The sequence below is a fragment of the Triplophysa dalaica genome, chromosome 1 (assembly GCF_015846415.1).
Source record: "Triplophysa dalaica isolate WHDGS20190420 chromosome 1, ASM1584641v1, whole genome shotgun sequence".
In the NCBI taxonomy this organism is placed as follows: domain Eukaryota; kingdom Metazoa; phylum Chordata; class Actinopteri; order Cypriniformes; family Nemacheilidae; genus Triplophysa; species Triplophysa dalaica.
The window spans coordinates 33,527,699-33,544,935 of record NC_079542.1 but is presented as its reverse complement, the minus strand read 5'-3'; the positions used below and the strand labels follow the sequence as shown (position 1 = coordinate 33,544,935).

Sequence of the window (17,237 nt, the reverse complement as noted above, 5' to 3'; positions counted from 1 at the left end):
GTGTATGGTGTGTGTGTTTTATAGAGAAACCTCATTGGTATGTATGTTTTACAGAGTAACTATTGCAACTGCTTCTATATTGCCGTATTAAGACTGAAACTATCATGGAATACTACGAATTAAGGGTGAAGGATTGTTGCAACGCTCCTAAAGTCACCATGAAATCAAATAGGAAAATTCTAAGTGTTTTACATAGTGTTGTGGTGATTATTACAATTAATTTGTCCATGCACACCAATATTTTTTTTAATTCATTTGCACTTTAATCCTTAATCAAAAACATTAAGCATGATGAAAGCAACAAAAATGAGCTCAGGACTATACTGAATGTCAATGGCCATGCATGTTTAGCCCTCCCCTCCAGGCCCAACAACAAACCTACAAAAAGGGAAAAAACCTCCTCAGGAAATCCCTCACTTAGGGCTTTGTCTTTTAAGATGTTAATAATTTAATTAAAATAGGCCTATGCTAAGTTCTATTATCTTGTCTTCACAATAATTTACTGAAAATAACGATGACGATTATGATGACAAAAAGCCAACTTACTGCTTGTCAGGGGTTGTTTGTCACAATTCCTCATGACAATGAATATCAATCGAGATACAAAATGACTCCACACGAAAAAATGTCAATACTCCCCGCAGACCATTTAATATGATAACGTTTTTAATTCAGAAGAAACGCAGCTCCCCTTTCATTTGCATGTGTTCTAGAGCAGTCTTGCCTGATCCAATATGGCGCCATTATTGGCGTATCGCAGCATCAGGCCGCTTCGCTCAATGCGCAGGAGGTCACGTGGTTAACCCGGAAGCTGTGGTTCAAATATCTCAAGTCGTTCAACCCACTGACTGGATTTACGGGGTACAGTGTTTGTGAAGCGTACGTAGTTGATTTTACGTGATCGTAGAATAAAATCTCAAATACTTGACAAGCGTCACCACTTTACCATCACAGGTAAGTGTACATGTTATACCACGTGGACGCTCGTTGAAATGTTTATTCAAGAATTCGACCCGATGCATTGCACCCGCGTAAACTACACGTAACCTTAAAACAACATGTGTTTGTCTTTACATTTACACGTTTAATTTCATTGTTTAAGTGTGAAAAACTTCGAAGCCTGGGGAAATAATTTTATTAAAAGTGGAAGTGTATCATTTTTGCAGATTGAACACAGTTTTACCACAAATATCCCGATAAATGATGGTTTCTAATGTAAAAGCATGATAAAATGTGTTCACTAATTCTTCAATCAGAAGTAAAAGAAGACCAGTCTCCAGTCTTCAATTTTAGACTAGTCACTAAAGTTCATGAAAACTAGATTTTTTTAACATGGCAGATCGCATCAACAGACCACCAATACATTACCAGTAGAGACTATTTACATTTAAACCAATGCAATTCACATTATGACCATTACATCCAGTAGAACTTCTGTTGATTAATAAGAGGTTTTCCAAACAATACGGTACATCATATAAATAAACTTGTTAAGGGGTGATTCACATTTCGCGTTTTTTTGCGCGCGCAAGTTCACTATTTAAAATGTAGACCGGTGGCACGAGGCAAATGGGGCTCGTGAATCTGGGATCCTGCAACATCCAATGGCAGAGTGTAGAAGGCCCATCTGAAGATACAATTATTTTATTCCATCGCATCGCTTTGCGCGAGCATGTTTTTATGGACTTGTTTATGATGGTGTCGCTAGAAAACCCGTGTAAATAACGTTAAATATGATAGTGCTGGAAAGTTCTGTTTGTAATGTCATTAAATGTTGATGTCAGGTTGTGTAAACGGCAAAAAAACAGATAAGAATTTAGGAGGAACCACACCCTTTGACAAGTTGTGTTTTTGTGCAACCAGCTACGGGATAGCATGACAATTCTCAACGATTTCTGAAGAAAGTGTAGTGCTTTTGTGCCCATGCAAACCCCACCAGAGTTTCTGGCTTGTTGTGAGTCTCTTGTTTTTGCCTTGTGGTTAATTTGGTGTTCTGTGTGGTTGCTAGGCCCAGTTATATACAGGCCCAACCTAAATCTATTCAGGTTTCTGTCGTCCTATATTTTTCCAGGTTTCTTAATCGCAGTTTGCAATTCAGCGCCTCACTTGTGCAGTTAGCCACGTCCACATATTAGTATCAAATGTTATAAATCTCGTGGGAATGATATGTTGACACCTCCCAGCCCTAAGGCTTGTCTTCTGCATGTCAACACACACATGGTGCTTTATATTTTAATATTTCAGTTTAATGTGCAATCAGTATTAGATTCTTGATCTTTTCCAACCTATTGATTAAAGCTTCTGTCAAATGAAAACATTTAAATGTAAACCTTCTCATGAATTGAACATTTTGCTCATTGAATGACATCATCACATTTCTTCTCACTCATTTAACTTAGTTGGCAACTTTGCATCTTGTTTTAGCTCTCAGTTTTTCACTTAACATTGAGGAGGTGTTTGTGAAAGCTCCTGCTCTCGCTTTCTTTCTGGAATAAGTCGATGATTTGGCTTAATTTCAATGTGTGTGTTTCAAAGTTCTGGAGTATGGGTTGTAAAATATGAAGAGACTCTCCACATTCATTCAAGCCCGTCAAAGTCACAGCGCTTCTGAAGAGTTACAGATGAAACCGTATAAAGGCGCAGCCAACCGCCAGAGAGACGACATTTCATTTACATTAATGCTTTTGGAAAAACGCTCTCTATGGAGTGTATGATTGTGTTACGAGTTTCTAGACTGTAGACGCCTGCTTAAGCTTTTACCAAAAAAATTCAAGCCTTTTAACAGGGTTCAAATGAAATCCTGACAAGGAACCGCTTCCTCAGTTTGCTTTCATGTAATCCCTCCAGATATGTTCAGACATTTCTCATGTTTATACTCTTAACTTCATTTTCTCACTCATTTCTCTTTCAGGTTTTAACTGCGATGAGTCTGTGACTGAGGTTTTCCTCTGTTTTCTTCGGTTTTACACCAGAATGGCCGCTGCTCAGAAAGGTATGATGCTTTCTCTTTATTTATTTCATTTTTTCTCTTTTCAGCTTTTCTCTTCTGATACCTTCTAATGCCATTCATTGGTGATTTTGACAATGCCACTGCATGCAAATCTTTGTTTGTATTAGGTAATTTTCTTGTGCCAAATACAGTGGTGTGAAAAAGTATCTACCCCCTTCCTGTTTTTTTTTTATATTTGTCATGCTTAAATGATCCAGATCATCAAACACTTTTTAAAATAACACAAAGAAAACCGGAGTAAATACAAAATGCAGTTTTTAAATTATGTTTTTTTTAATTAAGGGAAATAACAATCCAAACATTTCTGACCCTAAGTGAAAACAAAATTGCCGCCTATACCTAACAACTAGTTGTGCACCCTTGGCGACAACAACTGCAATCAAGCGTTTGCGATAGTTTGTGGAGGAATTTTGCCCCGCTGTTCTTTGCAGAATTGTTTTAATTTAGCAACATTCGAGGGTCTTCGATAGGGATGGGTATCGTTAAGGTTTTAACGGTATTACTACTTTTATCGGTACCACTTATCGATCCGGTACTTTAACGGTACTCTTATCTGTACTTTTTGTTGTGTTTTTTTATGAAAGATAAAACCAAAGCTGGAGTTGTTTTACTCTTATCGGTACTTTTTGTTGTGTTTTTATGAAAGATAAAACTAAAGCTGGAGTTGTTTTCACTATTTAAAACATTCTTTACTGACCTTACATATCTTAATGCATGTAAAAGATGACTGATTCCCGCCTATTATTCATAGAGAATTAAAATAAAAATGCATGGGGGCCTAAGTTTGTTTGTGTTTTTTGTTGTTGTTTAATAATACAGAAAAGGTATTCCAATGATGTGTTGTGGCTGGAGATCTTCTCTTTTGTGATGATGTGTGTAGTGTAGCACATGCACATGCATCAGCAACAGGCCCTGTCAGGTTCATGCCTTAGACACTTTATACATTCAAATCCTTGCTATCAGATGCCCAGATGTCATTTCAAATCATGGTCTTGTCCTGGCTGTGCAGTGTAACATGTTTGGGCTTAAAAGTTATACAGGTTTGGAACCTCTTGCAATGTACACACACACACAAAGTTTATGTATTTCATCACTACAAATTCATTTTTAGGCAAGCTCTGCTTTATAATTTTTTAAGCGTAATTTACCATTATTCACCCTTTTTAAATGCAGTACTGTGAAAGCATTTTTTATGTTTAAGATTTATTTAGGCTACTGCAGAAAAAAAACTCTAAATATTTATATATAGGCTATTCTTTAATGTGATGTGTGTTTATTAAATTATTACATACTAATTTAAAGAAACCATATGCAATGTTTATGTCGGCGGTAGGCTACGTACCTCAGGACGTAGATGATGAACTAGTAGCTAGGTTGTCGAAATCTTTGCATTTATCTGTCTGCACATTAATCACTTTTGAAAGATGTTTTGTCAGATTGCTTGTGTTTCGGCTCTTTCAAGCAAAAATCTTGTTTCACTTGTCGCAACGAGCATTGTCTGCATCCACTCGACCGTTTGATTCTCTCCGCCATCGTCACTTTATTAAGCGCAAACTTTCGTGTTGTTCGCGCGTGTGCACGAGCTCTGTCTAGTGTGGGACTGACGGACATTTCGCGTGCGAGATTGCGATTAACGAAAATGCAAGTAAATGTCTTTAATATTACCGCATATTAGAAATGGTTGGTCAGTTAAAATATGCTAGGTACATTTATTTAGCAACAAGAAATAGGAAATGTTTTTCTTAATTTATCCAGTACCAACAGCAGAACCGTTAACGTCAGAGCTTATCGATACTTCGGTCTTTTATAATTCAGCACCGGGACCGATAAAGTACCGAGTTTCGGTACCCATCCCTAGTCTTCGAGCATGAAAAGTCTTTTTAAGGTCATGCTACAGCATTTCATTTGGATTTAAGCGCAGACTTTAAATAGGCCACCCCAAAACGTTTATTTTGCTCTTTTTTTTGCCATTCAGAGGTGGAATTGCTGGTGTGTTTTGGATCATTGTCCTGGTGCATTTAAGATTGAGGTCAGAAATCGATGGCAGGACATTCCCTTTAAGGATTTTCTGGTAGATTTCAGAATTCATGGTTCCATCAATGATAGCCAGTCATCCAGGTCCTGAAGCTGCCAGAGACCATCACACTACCTCCACCATGTTTGGCTGTTGGTATGATATTCCTTTTATGAATACTGAGCAGTGATGCCTAAGTAACGCGTTACTCTAGTCTGAGCACATTTTTCAGTAACGAGTAATCTAACGCGTTACTTTTTCCAAACCATTAATCAGATTAAAGTTATTTATCCAAATCACTGTGCGTTACTATTTTTGTAATTTTCCTTAGTAAACATATATATTTTTCGCTTTCTTCTTGCATCTCAGGGAGTGAAGTCACGTAGCATTATGTGACAAGTCACGTTTTCAGCATGAGGACAATTCACGTGAAATAGCCCCTACCACGCAGCGACACAAACGTAAACAACAATGGAGGGAGGAGAGAGATGCGCGTTTCTAGCTGGAAATACAGTCACGAGTTTGTGTCTGCTAGATGAAAATATTAAGGTTCGTTGTACTCTCTGTGCTGGCGACAAAGTGCTATCTAGCTAGAAAAACGCTACGTTAAATTTGAAGAAACAGGCACCGCTCATCACCTGGCCAATACCATCCCAACAGTGAGGTATGTTGGTGGCAGCATCATGCTGTTGGGATGTTTTTCAGAGGCAGGACCTGGGAGACTAGTCATGATCGAGGGAAAGATGAATGCTGCAATGTACAGAGACATCCTCGATGAAAACCTGCTCCAGAGCGCTCTGGACCTCAGACTGAGGCGAAGGTTCATCTTCCAACAGAACAATGACCCTAAGCACACAGCCAAGATAACGAAGGAGTGGCTACAGGATAACTCTGTGAATGTCCTTGAGTAACCCAGCATGAGCCCAGACTTGAACCCGATTTAACATCTCTGGAGAGAACTTGGGGAAATGTCTGTGCACCGACGCTCCCCATCCAACCTGATGGAGCTTGAGAGGTCCTGCAAAAAAGAATGGGAGAAACTGCCTAAAAGTAGGTGTGACAAGTTTGTAGCATCAAAAAGACTTCAGGCTGTAATTGTTGCCAAAGGTGCTTCAACACCAAAAGTATTGAGCAGAGGCTATGAATACTTATGTGCTTTTTTAATAAATTTGCAAAGATTTCAAACAAACTTCTTTCATTATGGGGGTCATTATGGGGTTTTCTTTGTTGAATTTTGAGGAGAATAATGAATTTAATCCATTTTGGAATAAGCCTGTAACATAACAAATTGTGGAAAAAGTGAAGCGCTATGAATACTTTCCGGATACACTATGCAACAAAAAAAATCAGGAAGGGGGCAAATACTTTTTCACAACACTGTATGTAACCACGGAAAAAGTTAAGAGACCATTTCCAGTGTTTATTTATTTAGTATTTCTAGATGTATTGTGTTCATTACAGTCCAGTGTCGAACCTCAGGAGTGACAAAGTCATCCCACATCAATGTGAAAGACTGGCAGCATGCAATCTGTCTTAAAACTCCAGGTTATCACATAAAAAAAAAAAAATACAAATTTTTTTGCTTTATTTGAGGTCTGAAAAAACATGGAGCATATTATCGTTTCCTGCAAATAAATGCAAATAGAAACAATATTTTTAATTGAAATTTGGGAGATTTTTTTTAGCAGTTCACAGAATGAAACAACATTTTACTTGAACACATACCAATAAATAGTCAATTTAGCTGATTTTTTTAAATTATTTTATCATTTATTCATCATCGTGTCATTTTAAAAGCAAAACCGAAAAGAAGATCATTTAAAGAATATCAAAATATCTTCTTTTGTGTTTGACTTAAAAAAGAGGCTAAACTGTCCCTTTACAAGCAGTAAAGTTTTTAACTTTTCACAAAATCTATAAAACGACATATTCAAAACGTATTTTTTGATGATCACTGAGGGATGCTTGCGATGTTGTGGTGTATTACAGCATCAGCTCCAGTGCGTCTGTTTGTTTCTTTAGGGCAAGCCGCTGTGAAACATAAACTGATCTCCTGATCCTAGCTCATCTTAATTCCCAACCTGCACAAAGCGCTATTGTTGTGTTTCAAACCATTAAATTGATCCTAAAACACTAAAGTGTGTCCTTTAAGAATCATGTCCAGATTTTCAGGGGTTAACCTGTTCTCTCAGGCCACATTTCACTTGTTGCCATGGTTACAGTGTGATGTTTTAGATGAAATTGGGTGTCTCTACAGTACCACTAGACTTTACTGGATTAGAGGGCACTTCGTCCTCCAGTTCAAGTCCTAGTTATTTTAATTCTCTGAGATAATTTGTCGGGTTTCTTTCTTTAGCCGTATATATTTCAGGACAAAACATTTCGTATAAATCTTCTTAAAAAATCAACATACCTGTGATTTATCCCTCTGAAACAGATTACATGGAGTGAATACATACAAAATGTTGTAAATAAGATTTGAATGTACCCAAATGCTCTCATTTGTATGTACATACAAATGAGAGCATCCTGACCAACTGTGTCACAGTCTGGTACGGGAACTGTTCTGTTGCTGAGCGCAAGGCACTGCAGCGGTTGGTGAAAACAGCCCAGCGCATCACAGGAACTACACTCTCTTCCATTGAGGACATCCAGAAGAAACGCTGTCTGCGTCGAGCTCGCAGCATTCTCTAGGACTCCTCTCACCCCACACATAAAATGTTTTATAACTGCATTAACTTATCTACTGCACTGTAACCTTAATAACTGCATTAACTCAACTGCACTGTAACCTTAATAACTGCATTAACTCATCTACTGCACTGTAACCTTAATAACTGCATTAACTCATCTACTGCACTGTAACCTTAATAACTGCATTAACTCATCTACTGCACTGTAACCTTAATAACTGCATTATCTCATCTACTGCACTGTAACCTTAATAACTGCATTAACTCATCTACTGCACTGTAACCTTAATAACTGCATTAACTCATCTACTGCACTGTAACCTTAATAACTGCATTAACTCATCTACTGCACTGTAACCTTAATAACTGCATTAACTCATCTACTGCACTGTAACCTTAATAACTGCATTAACTCATCTACTGCACTGTAACTTCAACAACTGCATTAACTTATCTACTGCACTGTAACCTTAATAACTGCATTAACTCATCTACTGCACTGTAACTTTCATAACTGCATTAACTCATCTACTGCACTGTAACCTTAATAACTGCATTAACTCATCTACTGCACTGTAACCTTAATAACTGCATTAACTCATCTACTGCACTGTAACTTTCATAACTGCATTAACTCATCTACTGCACTGTAACCTTAATAACTGCATTAACTCATCTACTGCACTGTAACCTTAATAACTGCATTAACTCATCTACTGCACTGTAACCTTAATAACTGCATTAACTCATCTACTGCACTGTAAGCTTAATAACTGCATTAACTCATCTACTGCACTGTAACCTTAATAACTGCATTAACTCATCTACTGCACTGTAACTTCAATAACTGCATTAACTCATCTACTGCACTGTAACCTTAATAACTGCATTAACTCATCTACTGCACTGTAACCTTAATAACTGCATCTACTCATCTATTGCACTGCATCTTTAATAGCAAATGTCTATATTTAATGCACACTTAACTCACTTGCACTATTGTATAGTCTAAATTGTTATCTGTTCATAACCACCTGTACATTAATGTTCACAGTATATAGCCTTCTGTATATATTATTCATAGTACATACTAACTGTCATATTTTCATAGTACATGTTCATTGTAAAGTATTTTACTTATATTGTATTCTGTATTTATTCACAGTGTATATCCTGCACTTGCTAATTGCACTTCTGGTTAGACCTAAACTACATTTTGTTACATTGTACTTGTATATGTGTAATGACAATAAAGTTGAATCTAATCTAATCTTATGCCTGAAACACGCTGTATGCCTTGCTTGGCTAAAATGAGAAACGTTCAGTTTATCGTCTGTGAATACAGTTCAGGACGTTTAGAGAGCTCATTTTCTGTTTATGTGTAATTCACGTCGGCTTTTCTTCCTCCTGCAGCGTCTTGTAAGACATCAGGCGTTCGTTTCACAGAGGAACCCGCCGCAGCTGCTCACTCTCATGTGCATTTCGACGAGAAACTGCACGACTCCGTCATCATGGTGACACTGGAGTCAAATGGACACTTCCTGGTTAAGGTGAGGAGTTATATTTCTCGATTTAGGAGTTTCTCTTTATTATCTGTCATGGACGGAAATGAAATCATAATAGGAAGGGCGTTGATGTCAAACGTTTCACAACAAAATGATAAACTGGAAGAAACTTTTTCAGCAATTACACGTGTGTTTTTTGCCTTACTGAATGTTTGTCTGAATGTAATGTATTGTGTTTTTGAGGGAAACTGATATTCGATTCGAAGACTTGTGTTGATTCCAAACTAAAACATTGCGTACGGACAAAGCTGTAAATGTGCGTACGCACAAAAAAAAACTGTATGAATCTCTGTGTACGCAGGATCCCACGCATATTCTCTTTCGACATCACAATTGACGCGAAATTGAGCGCACATGCACGAGCACAACACCCCACCCTGTCTCCTCCCTCAATTAAATACATTGTAACTTTGTCCAAAAAACAAGGAGTGGGAGAGTTTGGCTGATGTTCTCAATGCGGTGGGATTAGAAAATCGCACTTTAAATGAACTTAAAAGTAGTGGTCTGGTAAGAAAGTGGAAGTTAAGCGGAGAACTGATGCACACCGACGAAGTGTGGGCCAATCAGGCGGTAGTACAGGGGTCGATGAACTTAAAGCCTTTAAGCAGAGAGTTGCCTCTAATGGGAGAAACGTTACTCTCTGGAGTTATATCTGTTGCTGTGGGAGACTCAGATTTACAACAGGACTGCAGTGAATGTAATTTCTCATTTGCTTAACTTTGGTATGGATAAGTTAGCGAAAGTGACCAATTTGTCAGATATGGTGACCCATACCCGAAATGTGACCTCTGCATTTAAACCAACCAGAGAGTAGTGAACACACCATCACCCGGAGCAGTGGGCAGCTATCACTGCAGCGCCTGGGGAGCATGTAATGGTAAGGTGCCTTGCTCAAGAATCGAATTCTGGTCACAAGTCCGACTCTCTAACCATTAGGCCACGACTGCGTTTAAATGTCAATTTCATGCAATCTGGCTGACCAAAAGCACACCAGAGATTTTACGTATCCATCGCATTTATGGCAAATGCGTGCACACATTATTAATGAACAAAGTCAAATCACAGTTAACATGTGCCTGTGTTTATTTTGACACGGGTAGTGCAACAGCAATAAAAGCTTGCGTACATGTTGATACATGTGCGTAGGTGCTGGGAGAACAAAAATATTTTGAGAATTGTTTTAAATACAGACTCCATTGTTTGCCGACATACCACTCATAAATAACTCTCAATGAGAGCAGATACACAATTAGAATCTCAAAAGCACACCGCACACAAACACATCTTGTTTATTATCTCCGAGGAGACAGTCCATGGGAGAAATGATTTTTATACTGTACTAACAGTATATTTTATACCTCACACCGCACACACACAACCGTGCACGTACACACACAGCAAACGTGCAGCACACACCCTGCAAACACACCCTGCATGCACACACACACGCAGGCACACCACACAGCGCACACCACACACATACACACACTCTCATCCTGAACAGATGCATGTCAGTGACACTTTAGCTAACTTGCCCTGTTAATTCCCTGTGTTGCCATAGAAACAGACCGTTTCCGTGTGTTTAAAATAAAGTGATGAGGGCTCATGTGAGGAAAACCAGTCTTTGACTTTATAATATCGTTGAGAGGCCCTGATACAGCATAAAGTATAAAATATTAAAGTATTGCACATTTATTGCGACAGAAATTGAAAAAGCACACAAGTGAACAGTGACTGTTGACTCTTAATATCAGTTTAAATTGTTTGGTGACTGCTCATGTATCATCAAAAGACTTTTTTCTCTCTCTCACTTGACACAGGTGGGCTTCCTGAAGACAAGGCACAGGTACGAGATTGTGTTTACGCTTCCTCAAGTTCCAGAGCTTGGGAAAGACGTGTGTCCGGCGCCAATCCCGAATCCACACCTCCGCATCACTCATTTAACTCCCACTTCAGATGGTGAGCTCGACTCTTGACTAATCTGATCAAAGAAACCTAAAGCTGTAAGTCAATCGGTAACATACTCCCTAAAAACAGAATGAACAAAATATTGATTCTTGTGACAGGTGGTCTCAGGGTGACGTGTGAATATATGGCCTATCAGGAGGGAGTGTTGTGTGAGGAGCTTCAGATTCTCAGTGAGAGTAAAGAGAATGTGTGTGTCAAGGTCAAAGTTCATGCCCGGGTCATGGGTAAGTAGTACATCAGACTGTTGTTTCTAAAGGAACTGTCATATCAACAGTGATTGTAAGGTCATTTGTTGCCCTCTATTGGTGCACTTGAGAACTGCTCGGTGGCAGTCGAAAACTTCGAAAACTAAAATAATTGAGCTGGATCTGTCTCAAGTTTATGCCTCTTCATTTGTTTCTCCTACAGAGCTGTTATACGTTTTGGGATTAGAGTGCACAGGTTGTAGTGTTAAAATGCTTTTTGTGACTGTGAAGCAAATGCATAGTGCTGTTAACACTCTAAAATTCAGAAAAATATTATGTTTTTTGAGAAATGACATCTAAAAAGTACATTTGGTCATGTAGCTCATACTTCAGTGATGAAGTATCAGCATGCACTTATTTGAAATTGTTTTTAAGATCTTCCTGTGTAAAAACGGCAAATAAAAACGTAAATGCATGATTAAAATACATTTATTTCCAAAGGGACTTAAAGCGCCAGCGCATTCAAGATATTGATTTCGTTTCATTTGTATGTGCATTTTGTGAAATTTGCGTTTCTAATTTACGGAGCTACTGGTACACATTTGAATTATATTTTCATAAAAAGGTTAAAAAGTAAACATTGTTGACAGTCCCAGCCCTAGGACATTTATTTAAAGAAAAAAACTGACCATCCAGCTCTGATCAGCAAACTTTGATGTTCCTGTGGGTTTTTGAAGTCATAAGAATGGCAGAAGTGGCAGAATTTTCATTTTTTTGGGGTGAATTCCTTCAAAAACAACGTGTTAAGAAGCCTGATTTAATTTCATAGTTTTTCGGCTATAAATACTCACTTTTTCTCTCTTGTTGAATATGTTTTCTTTGTCAGACCGTCATCACGGCACTCCCATGCTGTTGGAAGGCGTGCAGTGTATGGGAGCAGAGCTGGAGTACGACTCTGAGCAGAGCGACTGGCAGGGATTTGACTAAACCTCTGACCCTCAGACTTACTCGTCAGCGACACCTGTCCCGTATATGAGGGCTAGGGACAAAACGTCCAACAATCCAGAACCCAGCGAAGGGTCTTAATGTGTTTTCAAAGAGGACGCTTGTTTGTACTGTTACAGTGGAATGCAGAAATGGTCTGTTGTTATACGTGTAGCTCTCTGTGATTTTTCAGGTTTTAAAGAATACAATCAAATACTGTGCTTGTTCTCTAACTGAATCCAAATGTAACCACTGAATGTTAGTTTTAAAAGAAGAGGTTTGCTTTTATACGTGTAACTGCACTTTCTTACGCAATTCTAATCTGATTATAACTGTTGAGAAGGAAACGTAAAGCTTACTGTGAATGAAATAATAGGGACTGATCCCAAACAGGGTTTTACTTGATATGAAACTTGTTGGAATTGTTCACGTCTAAAGAGTGCGAATGTTTTATTTTGTCTACTGAATTTTAAAGTATAATCGCTCGGGTTATTTTAGTCACATATGTTGGTCTTTCATAAAATGGTTTCTGCCCTGTTTAATAATAATGAAATCAACACATAAAGTGCTCTTTAGAATAATTTACATTTAGTTTCATAATTTTTTTGTAGAGCCAAAGTGCCTCAAAACTATATATGGGCTACATTCATGTTTATTCCTCTTAATGACAGCATGTTACGTTGAAGCCATTTCATACTGAATGTCCGGGATTTTGTTTGTATGGCATAAGATTTTGCGAGTTGTGTAGTATGAAAGTGAACTTTTAAAAGTGTTTTGAAATCTGGAAACGAAAGGTTTAATACATACAGTTACAATTTAAATCAGATGTGCAGAAATGCGCAAGATATGTTAGCTACTGGTCTGCCTTGTTGAGATGTGTGTCTTACTTTTTTACTTTTAAAACAAATAAAGTTGACGAGATGAAATGCTTTCAAAATATTTACGAGTCATTGCGTCGAGCATCCACTAGGTGTCAGTCAACTCCATCAAATAAACTCACGGCACTTTCAGCGTAATAATATCTGATAATTGCGTCTCACTGTATTTCTTTATATTCTCTAACTTTTAATATGACAATTTTTGTCAACGTTTGTAGCGATATCCATCTGTTCATTAAATAGTTTAATGTGGTAAGATGAGGTCGAGTTGACCTTTACGATACCAGTGTTATGTTATGAGAGTTTACATGTGAGCTCTCATGGTGGTTGAAGATTAAAAATTAGAAGTTTAATATTATGAATAGATATGATCGAATATATCGCAAGGATAGCTGGTGTGTGAACAAAAATGTAAAAACACAATTCTTGTTATTTGAAGAACGGGATAACTTTTTAATATGTTTACCCTCTCCTTGAAAACAATGTAGCAAATAAATATAAAAAGGTGTATGATACGGTGTAAGAGTTTTATGAGACACTTTTATCTTTCGATGGAAGATTCAAATTTAATAGAAAATATGCAGCTGAAAACTAATATATAACAATAACACGAAAAGAAACGTGAAAAGGTGTTAAAAAGAAAAGGTGAACTAAACACTTTTACCCAAAAATGGAATGCATTTCCGATTTTGTTTTAATTAAAAATATTGAGTTTTACACAGTTTTTATTTTGTTGTATGATGCATAAAATGTAAAATATTTTCAAGTATTGTGTCCCAACCTCCCCTCCTCAAAAATCCAAACTAGACAAATGAGAGCAGTTTAATCTAGGCAGCCAAGTATTTTGTTCTGTATGAACTCCCAGCATGGGTTCATTTATAACCCAAGGCAATCGTTGGTTTGGTCCATATTTAAAAAAATAAGAATTATTTTTCCAAATGTCATTTTATCTACATTAACAATACAACTGAGTATTTGTACTTTACTAGAGAACGATCAAATGCTTCAAAAGGTGTTTCAGTGTTTGTCGTTTGACAAACTCACTCTGATGGGTCAGTACAGTTGTTTTGTCATGGTATTTAAACTGAAGCACAGAAGATTCCTGACAAAAAACATTCACATTGGTTATAAAGGCATTTATCTTGTTGTCCAGATGATGGTGAAGATGACATCAACAACATTATTGAAGCTGCAGTCCACACGACACAGTGTCAATGAGGAATAGGCCACTTCCGTATCAGCCTGGACCACAAGGAAAATTGAAACAAACTTCATAAATCTTGACATCAGGATTAACATAAATTAAACCTTTACTTCAAACGGCACACATTTCACTATGGTTTTCTACTAAATGAACTAAGTCAAACCTACCTCATTGTAAATGATTTTAAATTCAATACTGTTTGATTACAAATATTGTAATGCATCGAGTTTTTCAATGTCAGAGTAGAATAATAACACGGAGTGAGCAGTCACACCATCAATTTTACCTGTTCAAGATTATAACTACAGGGGTGAAAATAACAAGGACCACCAACCTCCGAGGACCACCAACCTCCGTGAGCTGTAACTCTGTATAACAATACACAAGATTTAAAGAAGAAAAAGCGTTACAATAATTTCTTACAATCATATCAAAAGTATTTGACTTCGGATCGTGGCAATGATTGATAACCCCAAAACGGATTAATGGATGTAAAAATGGTCTCATCATAATGGAACGTCATGGCTCTGCAGTAAATTGCCGATTACTCGCACATTTAAGTATATATTATTAAATTTAAATATAAGGTGGCCTATGAGGGTGCTAAAACAATTAGACTATTTATTTAGAACAAGTCAATTCGTTTGCTATATAAAACGCCAATGTTTTCTGTTTAGTGCGAGTTACGACACACATTTACATTTATGCATTTGGCAGAGTTTGTTTCCGACTTACATTGCAAATGTATTATACATTTGTTTCTGTCTATGTGCAATCCCCCGGGTTCGAACCCATGACCTTAGCATTTCTAGTGCCACTGAGCCACAGGAAAGCTCAGACACACCTCAGCAGTACAACTTGACACTGAAAACAACAAACAATCGGACAACTTTGATGTTTTATTAGAAGCATACATCGTCCATGAATTTGTGTGATCATTTTCTAATAATTATTTATTTTCAAATGTCACTCATAGACAAACCATAATGTCCCGAATGCTGAAAAACATTTGACATTTTCACCACATAAAAGAAAAAAGTCTCGATCACAGATCCCCTCCAGCAGAGGCAAGCTGACCTCACAACCTGTGCAGACTGAATTAAAGGGATACTTCACCCAAAAATGAATATTCTTTCATGAATTACCCTGTATATATTTCATTGTTCGGTTGAACACAAATAAAGATTTGGAAGAATGTTAACAACTGACAGTTCTCAGGCACCATTGAGTACCATAGTAGGAAAAAATACAATTTAAGTTGTTAAAAGTGCCCCAGAGCTCTTTGCTTTTCAGAATAACTTATTTTGAGTTAAACAGAACAAAGAGATTTATGCAGCAATTTTCCTACTATGGTAGTCGATGGGTGCAACGAACGGTTTGGTTATAAGCATTCTTCCAAATATCTTTCTCTGTTTTCATCAGAACAAGGACATCTATACAGATTTAAAACATCTCGACGGTGAGTAAATGACGACAGCATTTTTTTAGGTGAACTGCTTCTTTCAGAAAAAAGTTGCTTTTCATATTTGAACGAAAATAAAATAAAATGAAATGCTGCTTTTATTATCACCTTAATATAGGCTTTTCAAACATTTGCATTATAATATAAAAAATAGTTAATCGCGACAGTCTTACATTGTTGCTTACACAAGAGATAAACAAATGACAATATTCAGCCTTCACTTCTCGAAAACAGCACACACGGCTGAAGCAATTCTTTCAACATAACAAAGTCTCAATGTGTTTGACAAGTCAAACAAAAAAATCTCCCATACCTGATACTTTATGCACTGTTATAATGATAACATCTTTTATTTTCAGACCTCAAATTTAGTAAACAGGCTAAAAAGGCCAAGAGGCTTTTTGTGTAAATGATCAAACCTGAATTTGTAAAATCTTCTATGGGGCGGTTTCCCGGGCTGGGATTAATTAAACCAGGACTAGGTCTTAAATAAGCATTTTTAAGTCATTTTAAGAAATATACCTTACAAAAAAGCATACAGGTGTGCATCATACCTGTCGATATTACCGTTTTTCACACCCATCTCCCGCCACCCTCCAGTTTTGTTATATCTCCCGTGAAACTCCCGTATTTCAGTTATTTCTCCCGTGAAACTCCCGGAGCGACGGGAACCGGAACATGTTCACGAGGTGGCTCTGTGGCTTGAGCCCCTGGCCCTTTGCCCTCAGGCTGGAGCCCTGTGGGAGGCGAAATAGAACAGCAGCCGAAGTGGAGTAGAGAGGATTCACATCCTCGAGAAAACGTTCTCTGTTTTTTAGGGAACGTTGTGTACTTTTGGGATGTTTTTGTTTTATTTGGAAAATGTTGGTGGAATGGGCTGATTGAGAGAGAGAGCACTGAAGACAACGAAACATCTCTTGATAGTATACTGTGGTTATAAAAAGTGAGTGACAGCTCCATTCATCACGTGCACTGTTTAGTCTGTGCTGAGCAGCTGAATTCAATAACGAGACATGAATGATTATTAACGCCCCTGAAAACCGCAATTATGTCATTGCGCACAGTGATAAAAGACTGTGATGCTGTTGCGGTGTGTTATGGCAACAACTCAATGATGGTAAATGGCTACAAACACACAACGAGTCGAAAGTTTGGACACACCTCCAAACCATCATGGGAATTATATTGTGACCCCAATAAACGACACCATGTTTATTATATTCCCCTTTTTTGTGGTAAAAGTGTGTAATCGTGTTTTGGTGCGTTGATTACTC

The 17,237-nt window shown here is 37.6% G+C and overlaps 1 protein-coding gene across 1 annotated transcript; it reads left to right on the top strand.

Moving 5' to 3' along the window:
* The first annotated feature begins 820 nt into the window (after positions 1-820).
* LOC130414246 (adipose secreted signaling protein) lies at positions 821-13,356 on the top strand. The gene is made up of 6 exons (XM_056740100.1): positions 821-954; positions 2,912-2,992; positions 9,131-9,267; positions 11,103-11,241; positions 11,349-11,474; positions 12,322-13,356. Exons 2-6 carry the CDS (start codon positions 2,974-2,976, stop codon positions 12,420-12,422), a joined length of 522 nt encoding a protein of 173 aa, XP_056596078.1. The 5' UTR covers positions 821-954; positions 2,912-2,973; the 3' UTR covers positions 12,423-13,356.
* Positions 13,357-17,237: the final 3,881 nt, after the last annotated feature.